Source organism: Rattus norvegicus, chromosome 12 (assembly GCF_021556685.1).
Source record: "Rattus norvegicus strain SHRSP/BbbUtx chromosome 12, alternate assembly SHRSP_T2T, whole genome shotgun sequence".
Classification (NCBI taxonomy): Eukaryota; Metazoa; Chordata; class Mammalia; order Rodentia; family Muridae; genus Rattus; species Rattus norvegicus.
The window spans coordinates 33,643,114-33,659,966 of record NC_141545.1 but is presented as its reverse complement, the minus strand read 5'-3'; the positions used below and the strand labels follow the sequence as shown (position 1 = coordinate 33,659,966).

The 16,853-nt window shown below is 49.0% G+C and overlaps 1 protein-coding gene across 9 annotated transcripts in view; it reads left to right on the top strand.

Moving 5' to 3' along the window:
* The window catches only part of Crcp (CGRP receptor component), a 56,105-nt gene that overhangs the window by 31,992 nt on the left and 7,260 nt on the right, over window positions 1-16,853 (top strand). For 6 of the 9 annotated variants that reach the window (XR_015633851.1, XM_087577536.1, XM_087577537.1 and 3 more), the window contains 3 exons: window positions 1,016-1,114; window positions 5,186-5,280; window positions 12,492-12,549. Coding sequence is in view for 5 of the 9 variants with exons in the window: in XM_087577536.1 (XP_087433662.1) it covers window positions 1,016-1,114; window positions 5,186-5,280; window positions 12,492-12,549 (252 nt within the window). In the remaining 4 variants the exon portion in view is untranslated. Of the gene's footprint in view, window positions 1-1,015; window positions 1,115-5,185; window positions 6,079-11,286; window positions 11,635-12,491; window positions 12,550-16,853 lie in introns of those variants that run through there. The other 3 variants (XR_015633853.1, XR_015633852.1, XR_015633854.1) reach the window with 3 other exon arrangements.

Here is a 16,853-nt window from a genome sequence, read left to right as displayed (position 1 = left end):
CTGTGTATTAAGCAAAGCCCCTTTAAAATGTTTAGCTTGGGAAAATTTGCTTTCAAATACTCATAAAGGGTTTGACATAAAAGGACTAGTGATATATGATTTAAAAAATTAAATTACATTTTATTTATTCTGTGTGATGTGTATCCCCATTCACATGGAAGACAGAGGACTTGTGGGAATTGGTTTTCTCCTTCTAGCATGTGGGTCCAGGGATCGAACTCAGGTTGCTATGTTTGATAGCAAGTGCTTTTACAGGCTGAGCCTGTGATACATATTTTTAAGTAGTCTTCACAGTTATTTCTTAAGGGTCTTATTTTTTTTTAAAGATTTATTTATTTATTCCGTGTATGTGAGTACACTGTCACTGTCTTTGGACAGACCAGAAAAGGGCATCGGATCCTATTACAGATGGTTGTGAGCCACCATGTGGTTGCTGGGATTTGAACTCAGGACCTCTGGAAGAGCAGTCAGTGCTCTTAACCACTGAGCCATCTCTCCAGCCCAAGGGTCTTATTTTTAATAATATTATTATATTAATAATAGTATATTTTATATATTATAATAATATGGTTCTTCAGAGAAGCAGGGGAGGCTCTGGTTTATAGTAGGTACTAGTAATATGTTGTTGTAGATAATAATATTACATTATTATTTTTATATATCTGTATGTGTATGCACATGTACCCGTAGAAGCCATGGATCCTCTGGGGTTGGAGTTACAGATGGTTGTGAGTAGACTGATTTGCAGGTCCTCTGTAAGAGCAGAAAGCACTCTTAGCCATGTCTGAACCATCTTCCCTGTATTTTAAATAAATGGACGATTTGGACTGACTTAGCTGAGAGCGTCTAAAAGATGTTGTGTGGTTCTAGGATATAATCCTGGGACATAATGCTCTAGACCAGCTGTTGGGAAGCAGGCTGTGGAAAGGAAATGGCCTTACCTGACTGTCTTAAACCCTTGGAAGAGAGACATCTCTCGACTTTACTGACCGATATCTCCCATGGCCCTTCCTAGGTGTTCCAGTTACTGACAGACCTCAAAGAGCAGCGGAAGGAGAGCGGGAAGAACAAGCATAGCGCCGGGCAGCAGAACTTGAACGCCATCACCTACGAGGTAAGCTTGACTGCTCATGGCCTCTGCTTAGGGAAATGGGAGGAATGGGGCCACCTGTTAGTCAGTTAGACAGAATAAAATGTCCTCACTTGTAGACACTAGGTGAACAATTGGGGTTCTCACCTGAACCACTATAAGGTGGTCCCAGTCAGCTGACTGGGATCCTTTTTCTCTCTCTCCGTGGCTGAGAGTCCTGGGAGGCAGGCAGGCAGGCAGGCTGGGAAGCTCTTACAGTGTGCTAGAGTGCTGGTCTGCAGCAGCTTTTCTTTCCTTGGAGGTGACAGCTAGCAGGTGGGAGCTGCAGCGCATGGCGCCCTCTAGTGTCATAACTTCGAGCAGGCTTTCGGTAGTGCAACTTCCAGCTCTGAGTGTTCCAGGTCTTGGGTAGGCCTAGGAAGTCAGGATTCCGCAGCTCCTGGCAGCAGTTGACGTTGTAGCTTCCCAGTAGGACCAGGAATTAGCACTCTTCAGCCCTTGATGGTACCAGCGTTACAATTTGCAGGCCGGGGTGCCTGCCGCCTTTGGCCCTAAACACTTGCTGGCTCTCTGAACTCCTCTAGCAACTGTATACGCCTGCACTTTCTCTTCTCTCAGTCTGTCTGTTCTGAGGCAGGTTCTCACGGAGCCCAGGAGGATTTAGAACTCCCGATCCTCCTGCTCGGACTTCCCAGGCACAGCCCACCACTCCCTGGCTACTCGTGGCTCCTTACACAAGTGTCCTCTGGCCTGAGCCCTCCATCCCTCGAACTCTCACGTCTCTCCTGCTCCCATCTGGGTGCTCTCTTCCCGCTTTGAGGGGCGGCTGCCATTGCTTTTTTGTTGCTGTTGCTGCCAGCCCGAAGCTCTGTGTTTCATCTGTGGTGGTCAGAGCAGCCCGGCCATACCACTTTAGCAGCTTGGCCTCTCCAGCGCCCCACCACTTCCTCAGCTTGAGCTGCCAGCGGCTAGGCAGGTAACACCTCGCTGCTCCACCCCACTGTCTGGGCTGCTGCTTCACTGTCTCTTGCTTCTTCATGCCAGCGCTGCTCGCTGTCCTAGAAATGGAAAAGGAGAAAGCAGTAGCAAATAAGAAAAGAAAAAACCCACACACCACCCAAGAGAAGCACCTTATTGGACCTGTTGCAACCTCAGGGAAGGCAGGCAGCACCGAGGGTGAAGGTGTGTCCAGTGATCTCACCAATGAGCTGAACAGTCTGCTTAGCTAGTTAGAGAAAGGCTGCGTTAGTCAGGGTTCTCTAGAGGAATGGATTTAATGGGATGAAAAAAAGTTCTCTCTCATACACGCACACTGTTAGCTTTAAAACCGTAACAACGGTAGAATCACACCGAGAGCTGAGGACCCTGTAGCCACTTGGCGCTTGAGACTTAGTCCCTCAGCAGGCAGAGTAGTTTTTCCACAATGGCTCTCTGACAGTTGGGGTGGGGGCCACTGGTAGTTGCTCAGTCCACAAGGCTGGGCGCCTAAGTTGTCCCTGTCTGGGGTTGGAAACCCACTCGTTTCCTGGAAAGCTCTGGTCCCTTGTCCACGATGAGAACTTGGAAATGGTTTCTGACATCAGCAATGGGGCAAATTAACTCAGCCACAGGAGGAAGTGGTGTGAGAAGGGCGAGATGAGCTTCTTCCTGCCACGTCCCTTTTTAGCTGGACCGCAAGCGGAAGGTGCCATCCACAATCTGGGTGGGACTCCCCACATCAGTTAAGGCAGTTGGATGCTTCTGTAAGTGAGGCTGCCTGCTCGGGTGAGCTCTAGTGTGTGGCAGATTGCCATTAAGAGCAGCCATGGTAGGGGTGTTTGTCGGCACCTCAGCAGGCCTCTCATGCAGATGAAGGTTTATGTTTGCTCCAATCATAGCCTTGTCTCTCTCATACAAGTCTTAGCAGACCCTCTGCAGGGCCATCAGGGAAGTGCTTTTCCTCTGGCTCCTGTGGGAATGTGTGCAGGATCATCCGGAGTTGATCGTGGCTTGCGGTACCAAAATAAAACCCAGTATAGATTGTTCGAAAGAGTCCTGTGAGGACCCACAGCAAGCAGCAGCGATTGCAGGTCCCCAAGACCTCTAGGGAGACGTCAAAATGGCTACGGTAGCCCACTGACTATTTGACCGATAGTCCTTTAACTCAGTATGGGAGAGCCCAAACTCAGGGATGAAAGTGTCTCCTCCCACAGGATCTTTGCTTATCCATAGGAATGGAGAGAATTAGTGCTTCAATGAGAACAGAAATAACACTGAACGATTTTAACAGTGTCTTAGCAATGCTTAACATCTGTCCAGTGCCCAGGGAGAGGCGGGTCCCCCTCAGGTCCCAGGATAGAAACTATTACATTCACAGTGACAGCTTGCTACAAAGAAAGGGTTAAAATTAGCCAAGAGAATAAAAAGAAACCAAGGATACCCAAGTCATAATTCCCACTGTGGTCACCTAGACTGGGGCCATGTTACTTTCCTACAGTCAGCATGGGGCACAGGCATGGGGCACAGGGAGGCCCCGCTGGGCCTGAGGGCACTGGTCTCACTGCTAGCTAACCCTTGCTCTAAAACTGTACAGATGGGGCCAGCCAGTAAGTTATGCTGATAAGCTTACGACCCAGGGGCCCAGGTGTAGCATTCCAAGGACCTCAAGATCACTACCTACCAGTCTAGGACAAAGGCTAGTTCGCATAAAACTCTCTTTATGCGAACGCAAATTCTTTTTTTCTTCCTCTTTTTAGTTTTTTGAGACAGGCCTTGGCTGGCCTGGAACTCACACACCAGGCTGGTTTGGAACTGATAAAGATCTCTCTGCCCCTGCCCCTGCCCCTGCCCCTGCCCCTGCCCCTGCCCCTGCCCCTGCCCCTGCCCCTGCCCCTGCCCCTGCCCCTGCCCCTGCCCCTGCCCCTGCCCCTGCCCCTGCCCCTGCCCCTGCCCCTGCCCCTGCCCCTGCCCCTGCCCCTGCCCCTGCCCCTGCCCCTGCCCCTGCCCCTGCCCTTGTCCCTGCCTCTTTAGATTTGGGTTTAAAGGCATATATCCCCACCTGGCTGACCAGATTCTTTACTACCCACAAAAAAACCCCAATGCTTTGTTTAAGAAAAAACTTAGAAAATCCAAAAGCATAAAGAAAAAAGGAAGATAGCAAAACTAATTCCTAAGGTTGTTCTCTCCTAATTTGGGAACCGGAAGGTATTACATTAAAGCGATGAGTCAGCGAACACCAAAGCGCCGTGGTTGGGCTGGGAACATAGATAGCTGTATGCCCCAGCCCTTGATGGTCTTGGGGCTGGGGTGATGCCCAGCAGCTGAGCTTACTGCCCTGCAGGGGACCTGAGTTTGGTGTCTGGCACCTGTACTGGGCTGCTCATGACCACCTGTAGCTAACCCCAGTGTCGGGGATCCAGTGTGGCTTTCTTTTTCTGCAGGAACCTGCAGTTCTACAAACATGCACATGCAGACATACAGAGAGACATAACATTTTTTTCTTTTATTGGATTTTTTTATTTATATTTCAAAAATTATTCTCTTTTCCCGGCTACCTGTACATAAGCCCCCATCCCCCTCCCCAGAAACGTAGAATTTAAAAATAAAAAAAAAATACTTAAAATTCTGAAAATTTTAGAATATTAAACTCTAGCACTGCTTTCCTCTTTTCTTACTCAGTTCCTTCTTTCAGGATTTCCTGTGGATGGGTGTTTGCTTGCTGTATGTCTGCACGTGTGTATGCTCGTTTGCCTGTGGAGGTCAGAGGAGGGCATCAGATCCTTAGAGCTGGAGTTACAGCCAGTTGTGAGTCACCACGTAGGTGTTAAGAATTGAAGCCGGCTTCTCTGCGATATGCACTCCTCACCACTGAGCCTTCTCTCCAGCTTATTCAAATTTCTATATCCTAGGGCGTGAAAAGGGTGTTTGACTCCCAGCACCCACGCCAGGTGACTCAGCTGCTTGCAACTCTGGTTTCAGGAGGTCCCGAAGCCTCCATAAGAATCTGTATTAAGCTGCACATATACGCACAGACTCATAAATAAAAATACACCCTTTTTAAAAGCCTCACAATTTCTATAACTTATGCTGCCGTTCTTTTGTGTATTTATTCTTTAGACATTAAAATACATATCGAAAACTCCATGTAAGAACCAGAGTCCGGCGATTGTCCAAGAATTCCTCACAGCAATGAAGAGCCACAAGCTGACCAAGTAAGTTATCCTTAGGAGATGACAGGTAACGAGAAATGCGGTGAGAGCAATGCCTCTGAATAACCGTAAGCAGCAGCCATGTCTGCATTCAGTCGCACTGTGGCCTCAGAGCTGTACACAGTACTGTTTAAGGTAGGATCACGGTGCTGTGGAAAGACAGCTGAGATTGAGACACATGGCCTTGTAGAGCCTCGTCGTGCTTACCTCAGAGGCTTTTCTTAGGGTCCCAGTTCACAAAGCCCTTTCCCGCCTGTCGTGACAGCTAGACTAGAGTAAAAGGTTCAGGATTGGAGCACTGAGTTGAGAGTATAGTTACCTAGCATGGCTCGGGGTTTCATCTCCAGCACTGTTGGGTGCAGGAAAAAGCAGCGTTTGCTTTCTATAAGGTCGATCGATGAAGTCATGTGACACTTGTGTGCTTGAGGTAGAAGCGGCTTGATTATAGTCTGTCTGAACATTAGGTGCCTACCAGCACCTTTTCTTGGCCCTTGATATGTGAGTTTAGTTTACGAAAGCTAAAAACACAGATTAAGGGTTTGCATTAGGAGAAAACCTTCCCGTGTCTTTAGGATCAGCGCTAGGGTTGATAACTTCCAAAAGTTGCTCTGTAACCCGCTGTCTGTTTGCTCAGTGTTTTGGTGTTGGATGATTGATTCTGGGGATCAGCCCGAGGCCTCACACGTGCTAGGGGGGTATTACTGAGTCACTGATCCACTGAGCCCTCCCGCTTTGTCCTGTCCCTCAGGATGACGGCGGCTCACACAGTGCTAAGTTCTCTAAAGAACACTGAACACAAACATCTTCTAAGCGTGTGTGTGTGTGTGTGTGTGTGTGTGTGTGTTTAAGTGTGTGTGTTTAAGTGTGTGTGTTTAAGTGTGTGTAGTTGCCCTTGGAAGCTACAAGAGGACATCAGATCCTTTGGAGCTAGAGTTCCAGAGGTTTGTGGGTGCTGAGATCTAAACCCTGGTCCTCAGGAAGAGCAGCCAGTATTTTTATTTAACCACTGAGCCATCTCTCCAGTGCTGTGTCCACGCCCTTCATCCCCTCCCCCTTTGGAATGACGTCGTCTTGCTAGAACTACTGGTCGTCCATTCATTTCAAGGCTGCTTACCTTTGTTTTATGTTGTAGTAGCTGACGTCTCTGATAATTCCAAGATCCCTGAGTTAGCATGAGTTTGCTATCTCTCCCTTTCCTTTGAAAATAAGTCATATTTTCCTGGTTGAAATAACTTTGTAAATTGTATCCTGGGCCTTTTGACTATTATGTTCAGATGGTTTAGACTGGCGATCCCGTCAAAGCCTTGGTTAATGTTGCCCTTCGTTTTGTGGTGTGTAGCCAAACTTCCGAGGGTTTTCATTGCTAACCCTGGCAATAGGCACTAATAAGTATGGTGGTTGCTTTTAAAAGTCATTTTAATTATTCGAATGTGTATGTCTGTGTGTCAGTAAGTTCAGGTGAGTGCAGATGCCCCAGGATTCCAGAGGCTTGGGCTCCTGGAGCCGGAGTGACAGCCAGGTGATTGTGAACTGCCTGACAGGAGTGCTGGGAACTGAACTCGGGTCCCCTGCATTCTCTTAATCCCTGAGCTTCTCATGATTGGATTTCAAGTCCTTTCCAGCTGTTCGTGTGGACTATCTGGATATGGTCCCTGTGTCTTTTCCACGGTGGAGAGCGGGCTTGGCGTGGCTGAGGCTCCAGGCTCCAGCACCAGTATTGCTCCCCACCCCGAGAAAAGAAGACCCCTATAAAATAGGAACCAGTTTGCAGATTGATTCAAATTAGTTGTAGTCTACATAAGCTGAAAGGACGCTTCAATAGAGCATTATTGGCTCCCTTTCCCAATCTGCTGTCTTCAAACTAATTATCTATCATATTGGGCAAGAGCCCCTGGCAGTGCTGTAAATGGCCAGTAGAGGGATCCAGTAAGCTTCTTTCACTGGGGCTGGCTTCTGTCTTTTGGCCTGTGTGGCTGCGTGCCAACTAGGACAGGCAGTGCATTCTCAAACGGAGCCATGTCTAACAGAGGAGCTGCTGGCATGTTCTTCCAATCTCACATTTGACCTTGAAGTCACCTTCTTTCTGTTTTGCTCCAGGGATTATTTGTGTGGCTATCTTCACTGCTGGAGTCCTTGAGGGCAGGCCAGGAGACATGTTCTGTTTGACTTGGCATAGATATCAGAATACAGTTGGAGATCAACTCCAAGTCACTCTGGCACTGTGTGTTAAGTAGTTGTTTTTATTTAGTGTGTTACCCGAGTTTCCACCCAAAACTGATCCTTTAACATTTTACATTGGCCCTGCACTCTCTGTTTCTCAGTATCTGACTCACAGTCCCTAGTCCTGTCCTGAGATCACCGCTGTAAGGCACACAGCTCTGTGGAATGACCCTTGCTTTTACAGCCGGCTCACTTGGGTCTGCAGTCATTCTGAGCATCTTCTGTTCTGCACACGTTATTCCATGGCTTTAACACCGTAGATTTGGGACGTGTACCTCAGACCAGCCAAGCCCAAGTACAGATGGCAGATTCTCAGGTTTCCCTAGTTGCCTAACCAGATCTGCTCTCAGAACATAAACTCCTGCTGCTTACCTCCTTGGAGTTCCCACAAGCTTCAGGGTTTCCCCAGCCCTTCCTTTGCTTGCCCATCAGAGTACATCTGCGTTATGCCGTCTGACTCTCTCAGTGCTGTGATGGAGAGGCTCTGACTGTCTGTTTTAGGGCATACTGTTTTGTTTATAAGTGGAGATGGTAAGATGAAGGAAGTCTCTGGATGCGGCTGAGGAAATGCTGCTTGCTAGGCAAGGTGTGGAGTTGGGGATTGGCCTGAGGCTTTTCTGGATCAGTCTATGGTTTGTTTAGATCGTTTCAGAAAAGTGGAGATATTCGAAGGTAGACTACTGAAGAGCAGGGTTCACAGGATTCCTGGGGTAAACTAGAGACATCCAAATTCATACCAACACCTCTGGGAGGACCATGGCTGGAGAGACGGGGCCGGGGTTAAAAGCACTGGCTGCTCTTGCTGAGGACCTGGGCTTAGTTCCTAGCACCCAGAGGATTCAGCACCTCTAGACTTCCTGGGAAGGGCATGCATGCATGGATGTGTATTGTCTGGTGTCCACAAAGGGAAGAAGGGGTGTCGGAGTCTCTGAAATAGTTCATGTCGGCACTGGGAACCAAACCTGGGTCCTCTGCAAGAGCTCTTAGTCAATGGGCCATCTTTCCAGCCACACTCTTCCAGTCTTTTAAAGACATTTTACTTGTATTGAAAAGCGGAAGGGCCCAGAGGATGGAGCTGTCGTCCTGTTACCAAGAGGGTGGAGGGATTTAAGGTCATGGTGAGGAGGGCACATAAGAAAAGTGCCCGGGAGGTGAGCTTGGCAGTGGTGAGGGTGGCTCCCAGGTTTCTGACTGTCGGTCCTCCAGATTAGGAGGAGATTGAGGAGCTAGTGTGCTGGAGAAGAAGTCACAATGGCTCAGATGTGTTGACTTCAGAGCATCTGGTGTATCTGCGTGGAGATGTGTGGGAGGCCCTTGACCAGAGAGGTCTGAAGCTCAGCTCACAAAGCTTGGCAACATGGATTCTCCATCAGAGCCTGCAGCAGCTCTTGAGATTGTGCCTTTGTATGGGGACATCCCTAAGAGGCTTGGAGGGGAGGATGACAGACACGAGGACAGTCAGAAAGACAAGTGGACAACAGGAAAGGGTGGCGCTGTGATGTACAGGAGTGCAGATCAGAGGTTGGTCAGGGCATCATACGGTCCTGCAGAGGAGCCCAGGGTCTGTGAATGGTAGGCAGGAGTCCTAGCATCCCCACCCCCTGTTTGCCCAGAACACTCTCGGCTCAGTGCAAAGCTGCCCTTTCCTCTTCTCTGCGTATGCTCTCCTTGGTGTCTCTCTCCATCTTTTCTCTCCCTCTTGCTTTCCCATGCTGCTGTGGACTGAGCACAAGGCTTCCCGCATCTGAGGCCAGCACTCCACTACGTGAAACCTCGTTTGTTGAGTAGATGGTTATAAGTGTTTTGGGGGATGCTGAGGCATAGATCTTGACGACGTGTGTGCTGCCATTGTTAGTACCTGCATCAGTGGCGAAACTGTTGTGGGGCCGTTGTCTTGGTGAATGTTTCTGCTGGAAGCATGTGGCTAATGTGAGCTGGGGTGGTTGAGTAGCGGGAAGCGTGGACAGGTCCGTCCTTCTCGGTGTCAGTTACAAGTGTTTCCTATTTGGAAGCCAGATGGAAAGGAGGCAAGTAAGTGATGATAGCAGCCACTCGAGATGTGAGGTGTGGCCTTTCGTGACCCTCATGAGTGCTCTAAGTGCTACTCTGGTTTGTTTGCCAGTCCTGAACCTGAGGCTGGGGAGGGGTGTGGCTCACACTGAGGCTGAGGAGGGGCATGGCTCACACTGAGGCCGGGGAGGGCATGGCTCACACTGAGGCCGGGGAGGGGCATGGCTCACACTGAGGCCGGGGAGGGCATGGCTCACACTGAGGCCGGGGAGGGGCATGGCTCACACTGAGGCCGGGGAGGGGCATGGCTCACACTGCTTCCCAAAACCCTGGCTAAGGCAACTGTGGTGTGTCTTTTCATCTTTGTCTAGAGTCATCTTAAACTCCATTTGTGTTGAACAGAACTAAAAGATGAGTTTTAGTCCTTCGATGGACTGAGATGGAAGTGTGGGACTCATCACCTGGGTAGGGATGGTGAAAGCGAAGCCATTGCTCTCCCTTTGAAGTCCTGTCCCTGGAGCTGGAGAGGTGGCTCAGTGGTTAACAGCATTGGCTGCCCTTGCAGAGGACTTGGTTTGGGTTCCCACCGCTCACATGCAGCCTCATAACCATTTGTTACTCCAGTCCCAGGGAATCTGATGCCCTCTTCTGGTGTCCATGTGTAGTGCACATAACACACATGCAAACAAACGCCCACACACTAAAAGTAAGATTAAATAAACCCTTAAAGTCCTTCACCTTTTAACCTTCAGCAGTGGGCTGTGGATCTCTAGTGTCAGATGATAACTGCTGTAATCCTGATAGGAGGCAGAGGCCCGAAGATCAGGTATTAAAGTCATCCTTGGCCTTATACCAAGTTTGAGGTCAGATGGTAATTACTATCTGCAAAGCCCAGGCTGGCTCAAGTTTCACTATCCTCTCTCAGCCTGCTCAGTTCTGAGATAACAGGCCTGAGCCAGCCAGCCTGAGCCACCAAGCTGGCTTCTTTTTGTTTTACTAAGATAATTCAAATTCGAGTAACACTTTGTAATAGCTGCTTTTCTCTTTACTGTGCTAAAGCCATTTGAGAGAGAAATGCTGTGTCCATCATTGGAAGGCGTGTCTGTCATTGGAGGGCATGTCCATCATTAGAGGGTGTGTCCATCATTGGAGGGCGTGTCCATCATTAGAGGGTGTGTCTGTCATTGGAGGGCGTGTCCATCATTAGAGGGTGTGTCTGTCATTGGAGGGTATGTCTGTCATTGGAGGGTACATTCATCATTGGTGGGCGTGTCCGTCATGGGGAGAAAGTATGGTAGCCAGAGTCAGAGGCAGCGCTGGCATTGCAGCCTCCATCTGGACTCAGTGTTGGTGCTCGCTCACTTTCTCCTTTTTTATTTAATCTAAGAGCCCAGCCCATGGGATGATGGCATCCAAATCAGCCCACCCCCAATTGACCTCACCTAGAAACTACTTCATAGGCATGTCCAGAGGTATGTTTCCATGATGGTGATAAATCCAGTCAAGGTGACGACACATTGACCATCACATACTGTAACCCTAGCATCTGAGAATGAGGCAGAAGGACCAGGAGTTCAAGGTCATCCTCAGCTAGATACCGAGTTCAGGGTCAGCCTGTCATAAATAAAAATGAGGTGCCTCAGTGGGTGAAGGTCCTTGTTGACAAACCTGAACGCCTGAGTTTGGTTTTGGAATCAGAGAAACAACTGCAAGTTGTCCTTGGACCTCCACATGTGTACATGTGTGCTATGGCTTACACACACACACACACACACACACACACACACACACACACAAATGCACTAGATAAATAAACATTTAAAAATTCTTTTTAGGGGTTGGGGATTTAGCTCAGTGGTAGAGCGCTTGCCTAGCAAGTGCAGGGCCCTGGGTTCAGTCCCCAGCTCCGAGAAAAAAAAAAAAAAAAAAAGAAAGAAAAATTCTTTTTAAGGGGCTGGAGAGATGGCTCAGCGGTTAAGGGCACCAACTGCTCTTCCAGAGGTCCTGAGTTCAATTCCCAGCAACCACACGGTGGCTCACAACCATCTGTAATGGGGTCCGATGCCCTCTTCTGGTATGTCTGAAGACGGCTACAGTGGACTCATACACATAAAATAAATACATCTTAAAAAAATAAATAAAAATAAAATTTACTTTTAAAAGAAATCAAAACAAACCTGAGCAATTTATAATCTTAGTCTCAAAACTGAATTCTTAGTAATTTCTAAGCAGTACTAACCAATGAAGATAATCCACTTTTTTAATTGAATCAAGAAAACATGAGTTAAAAAAATTTTCAAGGTGTTGGGGATTTAGCTCAGTGGTAGAGCGCTTGCCTAGGAAGCGCAAGGCCCTGGGTTCGGTCCCCAGCTCCGAAAAAAAGAACCAAAAAAAATTTTTTTTCAAGTAAAACTTAGTCTAACAAATATGGGGAGTTCTGTCGTTGCTTTGTTTTGTGAGACAGGGTCTCGCTTTATCGATCAGGCTGGTTAACTTGCATAGCTCTGCCTACCTCTGTTTCACAAGTGCTAGGATCAAAGGCTTGGGCCACCGTGCACAGCAAGAGTCCTCTTTTAATGTTGTTGCTGTTGTTGTTGTTGTTGTTGTTGTTATTTCTCCGTTGTATGAGTGTGGGTGTGCAGTTTGTGGAGATCAGAGGCGGAACCCTCAGGGTCAGTTGTCTCTTGCCACCTTGCAGAAGTCAGGGATGGAGCGCAGGTCTTCAGGCCTGCAGGAAAGCCCTCTGCTGACTAAGCCGATTCAGTCCAATCTGGTTTTGAAACTCTTTAGGAAGCATTGCGCCTGTGTGCCCTGTAGGCTACAGGCACACATGGACCTCTGAGAGGCCTCTGCTTCTTCCTTCTTCCTCATTGCCGGGTCACGTGGCAGTGGCCCTCCAGCTCTCTTCTGAGAGTAACTTGGTCGAGCCCCAAACTCCTGCAGGGCATGAGGGTTTTAAGCAGTTTGTGCTTTTCTTTTGACAGAGCCGAGAAGCTTCAGCTGCTGAATCACAGGCCAATGACCGCTGTTGAGATCCAGCTGGTGAGTGGGGGAAGGGCCTGGACTCCAGGGTTGTTTTGTGGGTTGGAGACGCAGAAAGGCAGAGAAGGAACGAGCCAAAGCCTGCACACCCACCCCGTGCCATAAGTGAAGGGAGAGACCAGAGGCCTCTGCGCTTGGTCCCAGTTAATGTGGACACGAGGGAGTGGGAAGCTAGAAATTTAATTCCTTAAATGGGTTTGGCAGCCTGTGTTCTGATCTTCTAGACCTTTCTGACCATGGCTTGCCTGTGGGGGTTATAGCCAACCAGATGTTGCAGAAAAACATTAAACTCAGAGTGTCCCCACACCCACCTTTCCATGTCTTTCTTGCTTCCACATGTTTTCCTCTCCGGCCCTCTAAGCAGAGGCTCTTGCTCTAGCTGATAGCCAGTTGTCCCCGTCTTCTGTTGCTCCCACCTCTGCTTGTCTCTCTCTACTACACAGCATTAATTTCCGTCGCTGTCACACAATGCAGACTGTAGTCATTTCGTCCTTCTCCCTGCTTATGACCTCTGTAAATGCCTGTCTGGAAGGATGTCCCAGTCAGCCCCACTGGCTTCGAACCCATGATTCCACTCCCCTCAGCCTCCCAAGTGCTGGGATTACAAGCAAGTGTGAGCACACCTGGCTTACATATCACTTTCTAAAACCATAAATGTGGTTTCATTTCCCTGCCTAAAGATATCTAGCGGGGCCACAGAATATATAAAGTTCAAGCAGCAGCCACAGTGTAGAGCTTCCGCAATGGTGTGTGGAGATGGAGCAGGGTTGCTCTAGGGAGAAAGTGAAGATGAGGGCCTGGGAGAGGCTTCTCTCACGAGCTATGTGGCAGGTTCCTCCGGTTACATGGCCAGAGCACCAGCAAGCAGTCCTACCACCGCCAGAAAAGACGTTGAGAAATGGTAACTTGGTTTCCAGTGCTTGTAGCTCTTTCCTGGGCAGTGGTGGTGCACACTTAATCCCAGCACTCAGCAGGCAAAGGCAGCAGAACTCTGAGTTCCAGGACAGCCAGGACTTCAGGGTTGGTGGCGCATGCCTGTGATTTACGTTGTAGAGGCAGAGGCTAGAGGATGGCAGTGTGAGGTCAGCCCAGGTCACATAATGCATCCCTATCCTGAAAAAATATACATAATGAAAAACAAGAACAAAAGCAGTCAGCTCTTTGTAAAATTTACAAAGAGTATAGAAGTCAGTGGCTACAGAATGTCTATGATCTTCAAGAATTTCCTATTTACAACATTTCAGAGGTTATAATGTACTTAATTTTTGACTAAAACCTTTATTGTCTTCCTAGAGTTTTTTCCTATCCTTCTGAATGTACCCAAAAATTAAATTATGAAAATTTTCTTCCATTCTGGGGGGGCTTCCTGGGGACTTGGCCCCTATGCTAAACTCAGGTCCCGACTGTATGTCCTCATTGTTCTAGACAATGAGATTCAGCTTACAGGAGAGTAAGATCAAGAAAGCAATCCCTGTCCCTGGGTTAAGGACCACAGTTGGGTGTCCTCCAGCTTTAATCAGCACCATATGCTGCTCGTTGCTGAGTGGCAGATGGAGACATGAGGATTAGCCTGGCCCCATCCTGAGCCTGTGGAAAGCTCTGGGGTCGCTTAGTGAGAGAGCTGATACGGAGTGCTTCAGCCACGTCAGACATGTTCCGAGAACCTAGTCGGTGTCACTTTCAGTGTTGGAGGAGGACCAAGATTCTCACCTTTTATTCCAGCGAGTGGCTCATTGGGGTCTGATCGGGGCCTTGACATTGTTCCCCTTCCAAGCTGTGTTTCCAGAGACAGAGATGAGAGGGGGCTAACTAGGGGAGTAGGTCCCAAGGTTATGGGAGCACAGAGGGCCCCCAAAGCCATCTATAAGCTGAAGACCCTAAGGTACTAGAAGAGTGACCCAGTGCGGGTGTGAAGTCCTCAGTACCAAGGAAGCTGACGGTTTAACAGTATGAAGCCTGACAGGGCCTGAGGGCCAGAGCCTGAGCTGGGGTGTCCTCTGGGGACACACTTGGGGGAAGAATGGTGCTGTCCTGGCCCCCACCACGCTGACGGCACACACCTGTGTTAGAAGTAGACCTTCTACATCAAGTCCTTTACCCCACACACAGGCTTCCAGAGACAGCACAGACGCACCCAAAACCTATCCAATTGACGGGGTATGCTTTAGGACACAGTCTGGTTGACTAAAACCACCCATCACACCCAGCAGGAAGACTGGCGTGGTGTTTCCTCAGGGCCTTCTCCTTCTACAAACCCTTGTTTCCCTGTGGCTAGACCATTTTCTAGTCAGAGTTGTTTTCCCTCCGCTAGAATTGGCTGCAAAAGGTAGCAAGCCCTTTGCCAGGGCTGAGAGCATGAGGAATGAGGGCTTCTCAGACGTTGGAGAGCAGAAGACTGGAGAGCTTCTCTGTAGTAACTACAGCCATGTGTTCTCCCCAGACTCAGACAGCAGCTGTACCACCCATGCTTGTTAGAATTCAGTTGAGAGCAAGAAGTGCCTCCCTGGGGTTTGTTGTGGTCCTTTGGTGGCTGTCCACTGACTGGGAGGCTCTGTGAAGAAGTGGGCCTACTGTGTGAGTCCAGCTTGCTGTGCTGTAGTCGGTTTGGGACAGTCCTGGAGCCCTCTGTAGGTGTGTCAAGAAGCCCTGTGACCCCAGGTCATTGTCCTGCACGTTAAGTTCCATGGCTCACTCTGCATTCTTCCAGGCCCCATCGGTGCTCGCTGTAGGCTTCACTGCAACTTAGTCCAGGAAGTTCACGGTTCAGAGGCTCCGTGGGCCGCTGGGCCAAATAGCCAGAAGTTATCCCAGTTGCTACAGTGGCTGGGTTTGCCTTATCCAAGATGGATTCTGTGTTTAGTCTTGAACCTTCTCCCCAGGATATCTCACTTAAGGCCACATTTCACATATATTGTAACATATAGATTAAAGTAATCACACACTGTTTTCACTGTTTTTGGTAAACAGTGTTTTTTTTTTTTTTTTAACTGCAACCTATCAAATGAGGTCAGAAGTACAGTTTTCTATCTAATCATACCTAAGGAGATGGCACGTTAGCACTCAGAAGGGTTCCCCAATTCTTAGGTAGTAGGGAGGGAGAGATGGCTCAGTGGGTAAAGTACTTGCCCCACAAGCTTGAGGACCCGAGTTCAAATCCCCCAAGCCCACATAAAGCTGGTTGTGTAGTGTCTGTAATCCTAGGGCTCCTCTAGGGAGGTGGGTGGCAAAGAGAGGAGAGTCTGTGGGAGTCGGCTATCCTGACATACATATGCAGGGAACAACGAAAGGAAACCTGGACTCACGTAGGTGAGGACCATTCCCAACGTTGTGCGCGCGCATGCACACACACACACACACACACACACACACACACACACACACACACAAGGTGGCATACACATGTGCATACATACATAAAGATTAACAACTTGGAAAAATGAAAGAAGCTTTAATGTTCTTTAGGGTTTAAAACCTTCGATTTCTGATTAGAGCCGCTTGGCCTTAGTTAGCTTTGGGGTCGTGTGAGGAAAGCCGTGTGCTCGGGCTGGCGGCTTCCCGTGGGGAGTGACTTGTCTGGCAGCCTCCAAGGATTAAGAGAGCTTTGTATATGCAGAGATCTGTCTTTCCCCATGAGCTGGCTGCTGGCACTTGGGGTTTTCCAGTCTCACTTGCCTTTCCTTGTGAACAGCTCGCCCGCTGGTACAGGAGAACATTGAGATGGGGCCTTGAGCCTTTCGCCTGTGTTGTGGGGGGAGGTGAGGCACGGTGTAGTTGTTGATCACCACAGTGGTCCAAGAGGAGTAATTAAGCTTTCTTTTGGAAGAAAAGATTCTCTTCTGAGTGTATATCATTTAGCACACTGCTGCTTGGGTTTCCTTCTGTGCCTGAGAACTGAGAATCGTATGTTTTAGAACAGCTTCCCAACTCTTGAGGATCGCTGAGGATCTGGTTCTGATAAAAAGGCTGCTGCTGTTACCAGAGCTGGTGGAACTGGAGAGCTATTGCCCCTTTGCTCCAGGCACACCTCCTGACTCCTGATTGGCATGGCAGCCACCAGACCTAGAGGCTGTGATGAGGGCAGTGACACTGGTTCTCACCTGCCAAGGAAGGCCTCAGAGGGCCCCAACCCAGCTCACCCCAGAGGACTCCATCCCGCTGGACAGCTTCGGTATTCTAGAAGGAGCCGGTATGGAGCAGAGAAAGCTGTTCTCCGAGTGCCGTGCCTCCCGTTACTCATCCGCCCGTGTCTTGGCTTCAGGCTTTAGGGCTCTGCACTTTACCCCCTCCCAGAAGCGCCCTGGTCA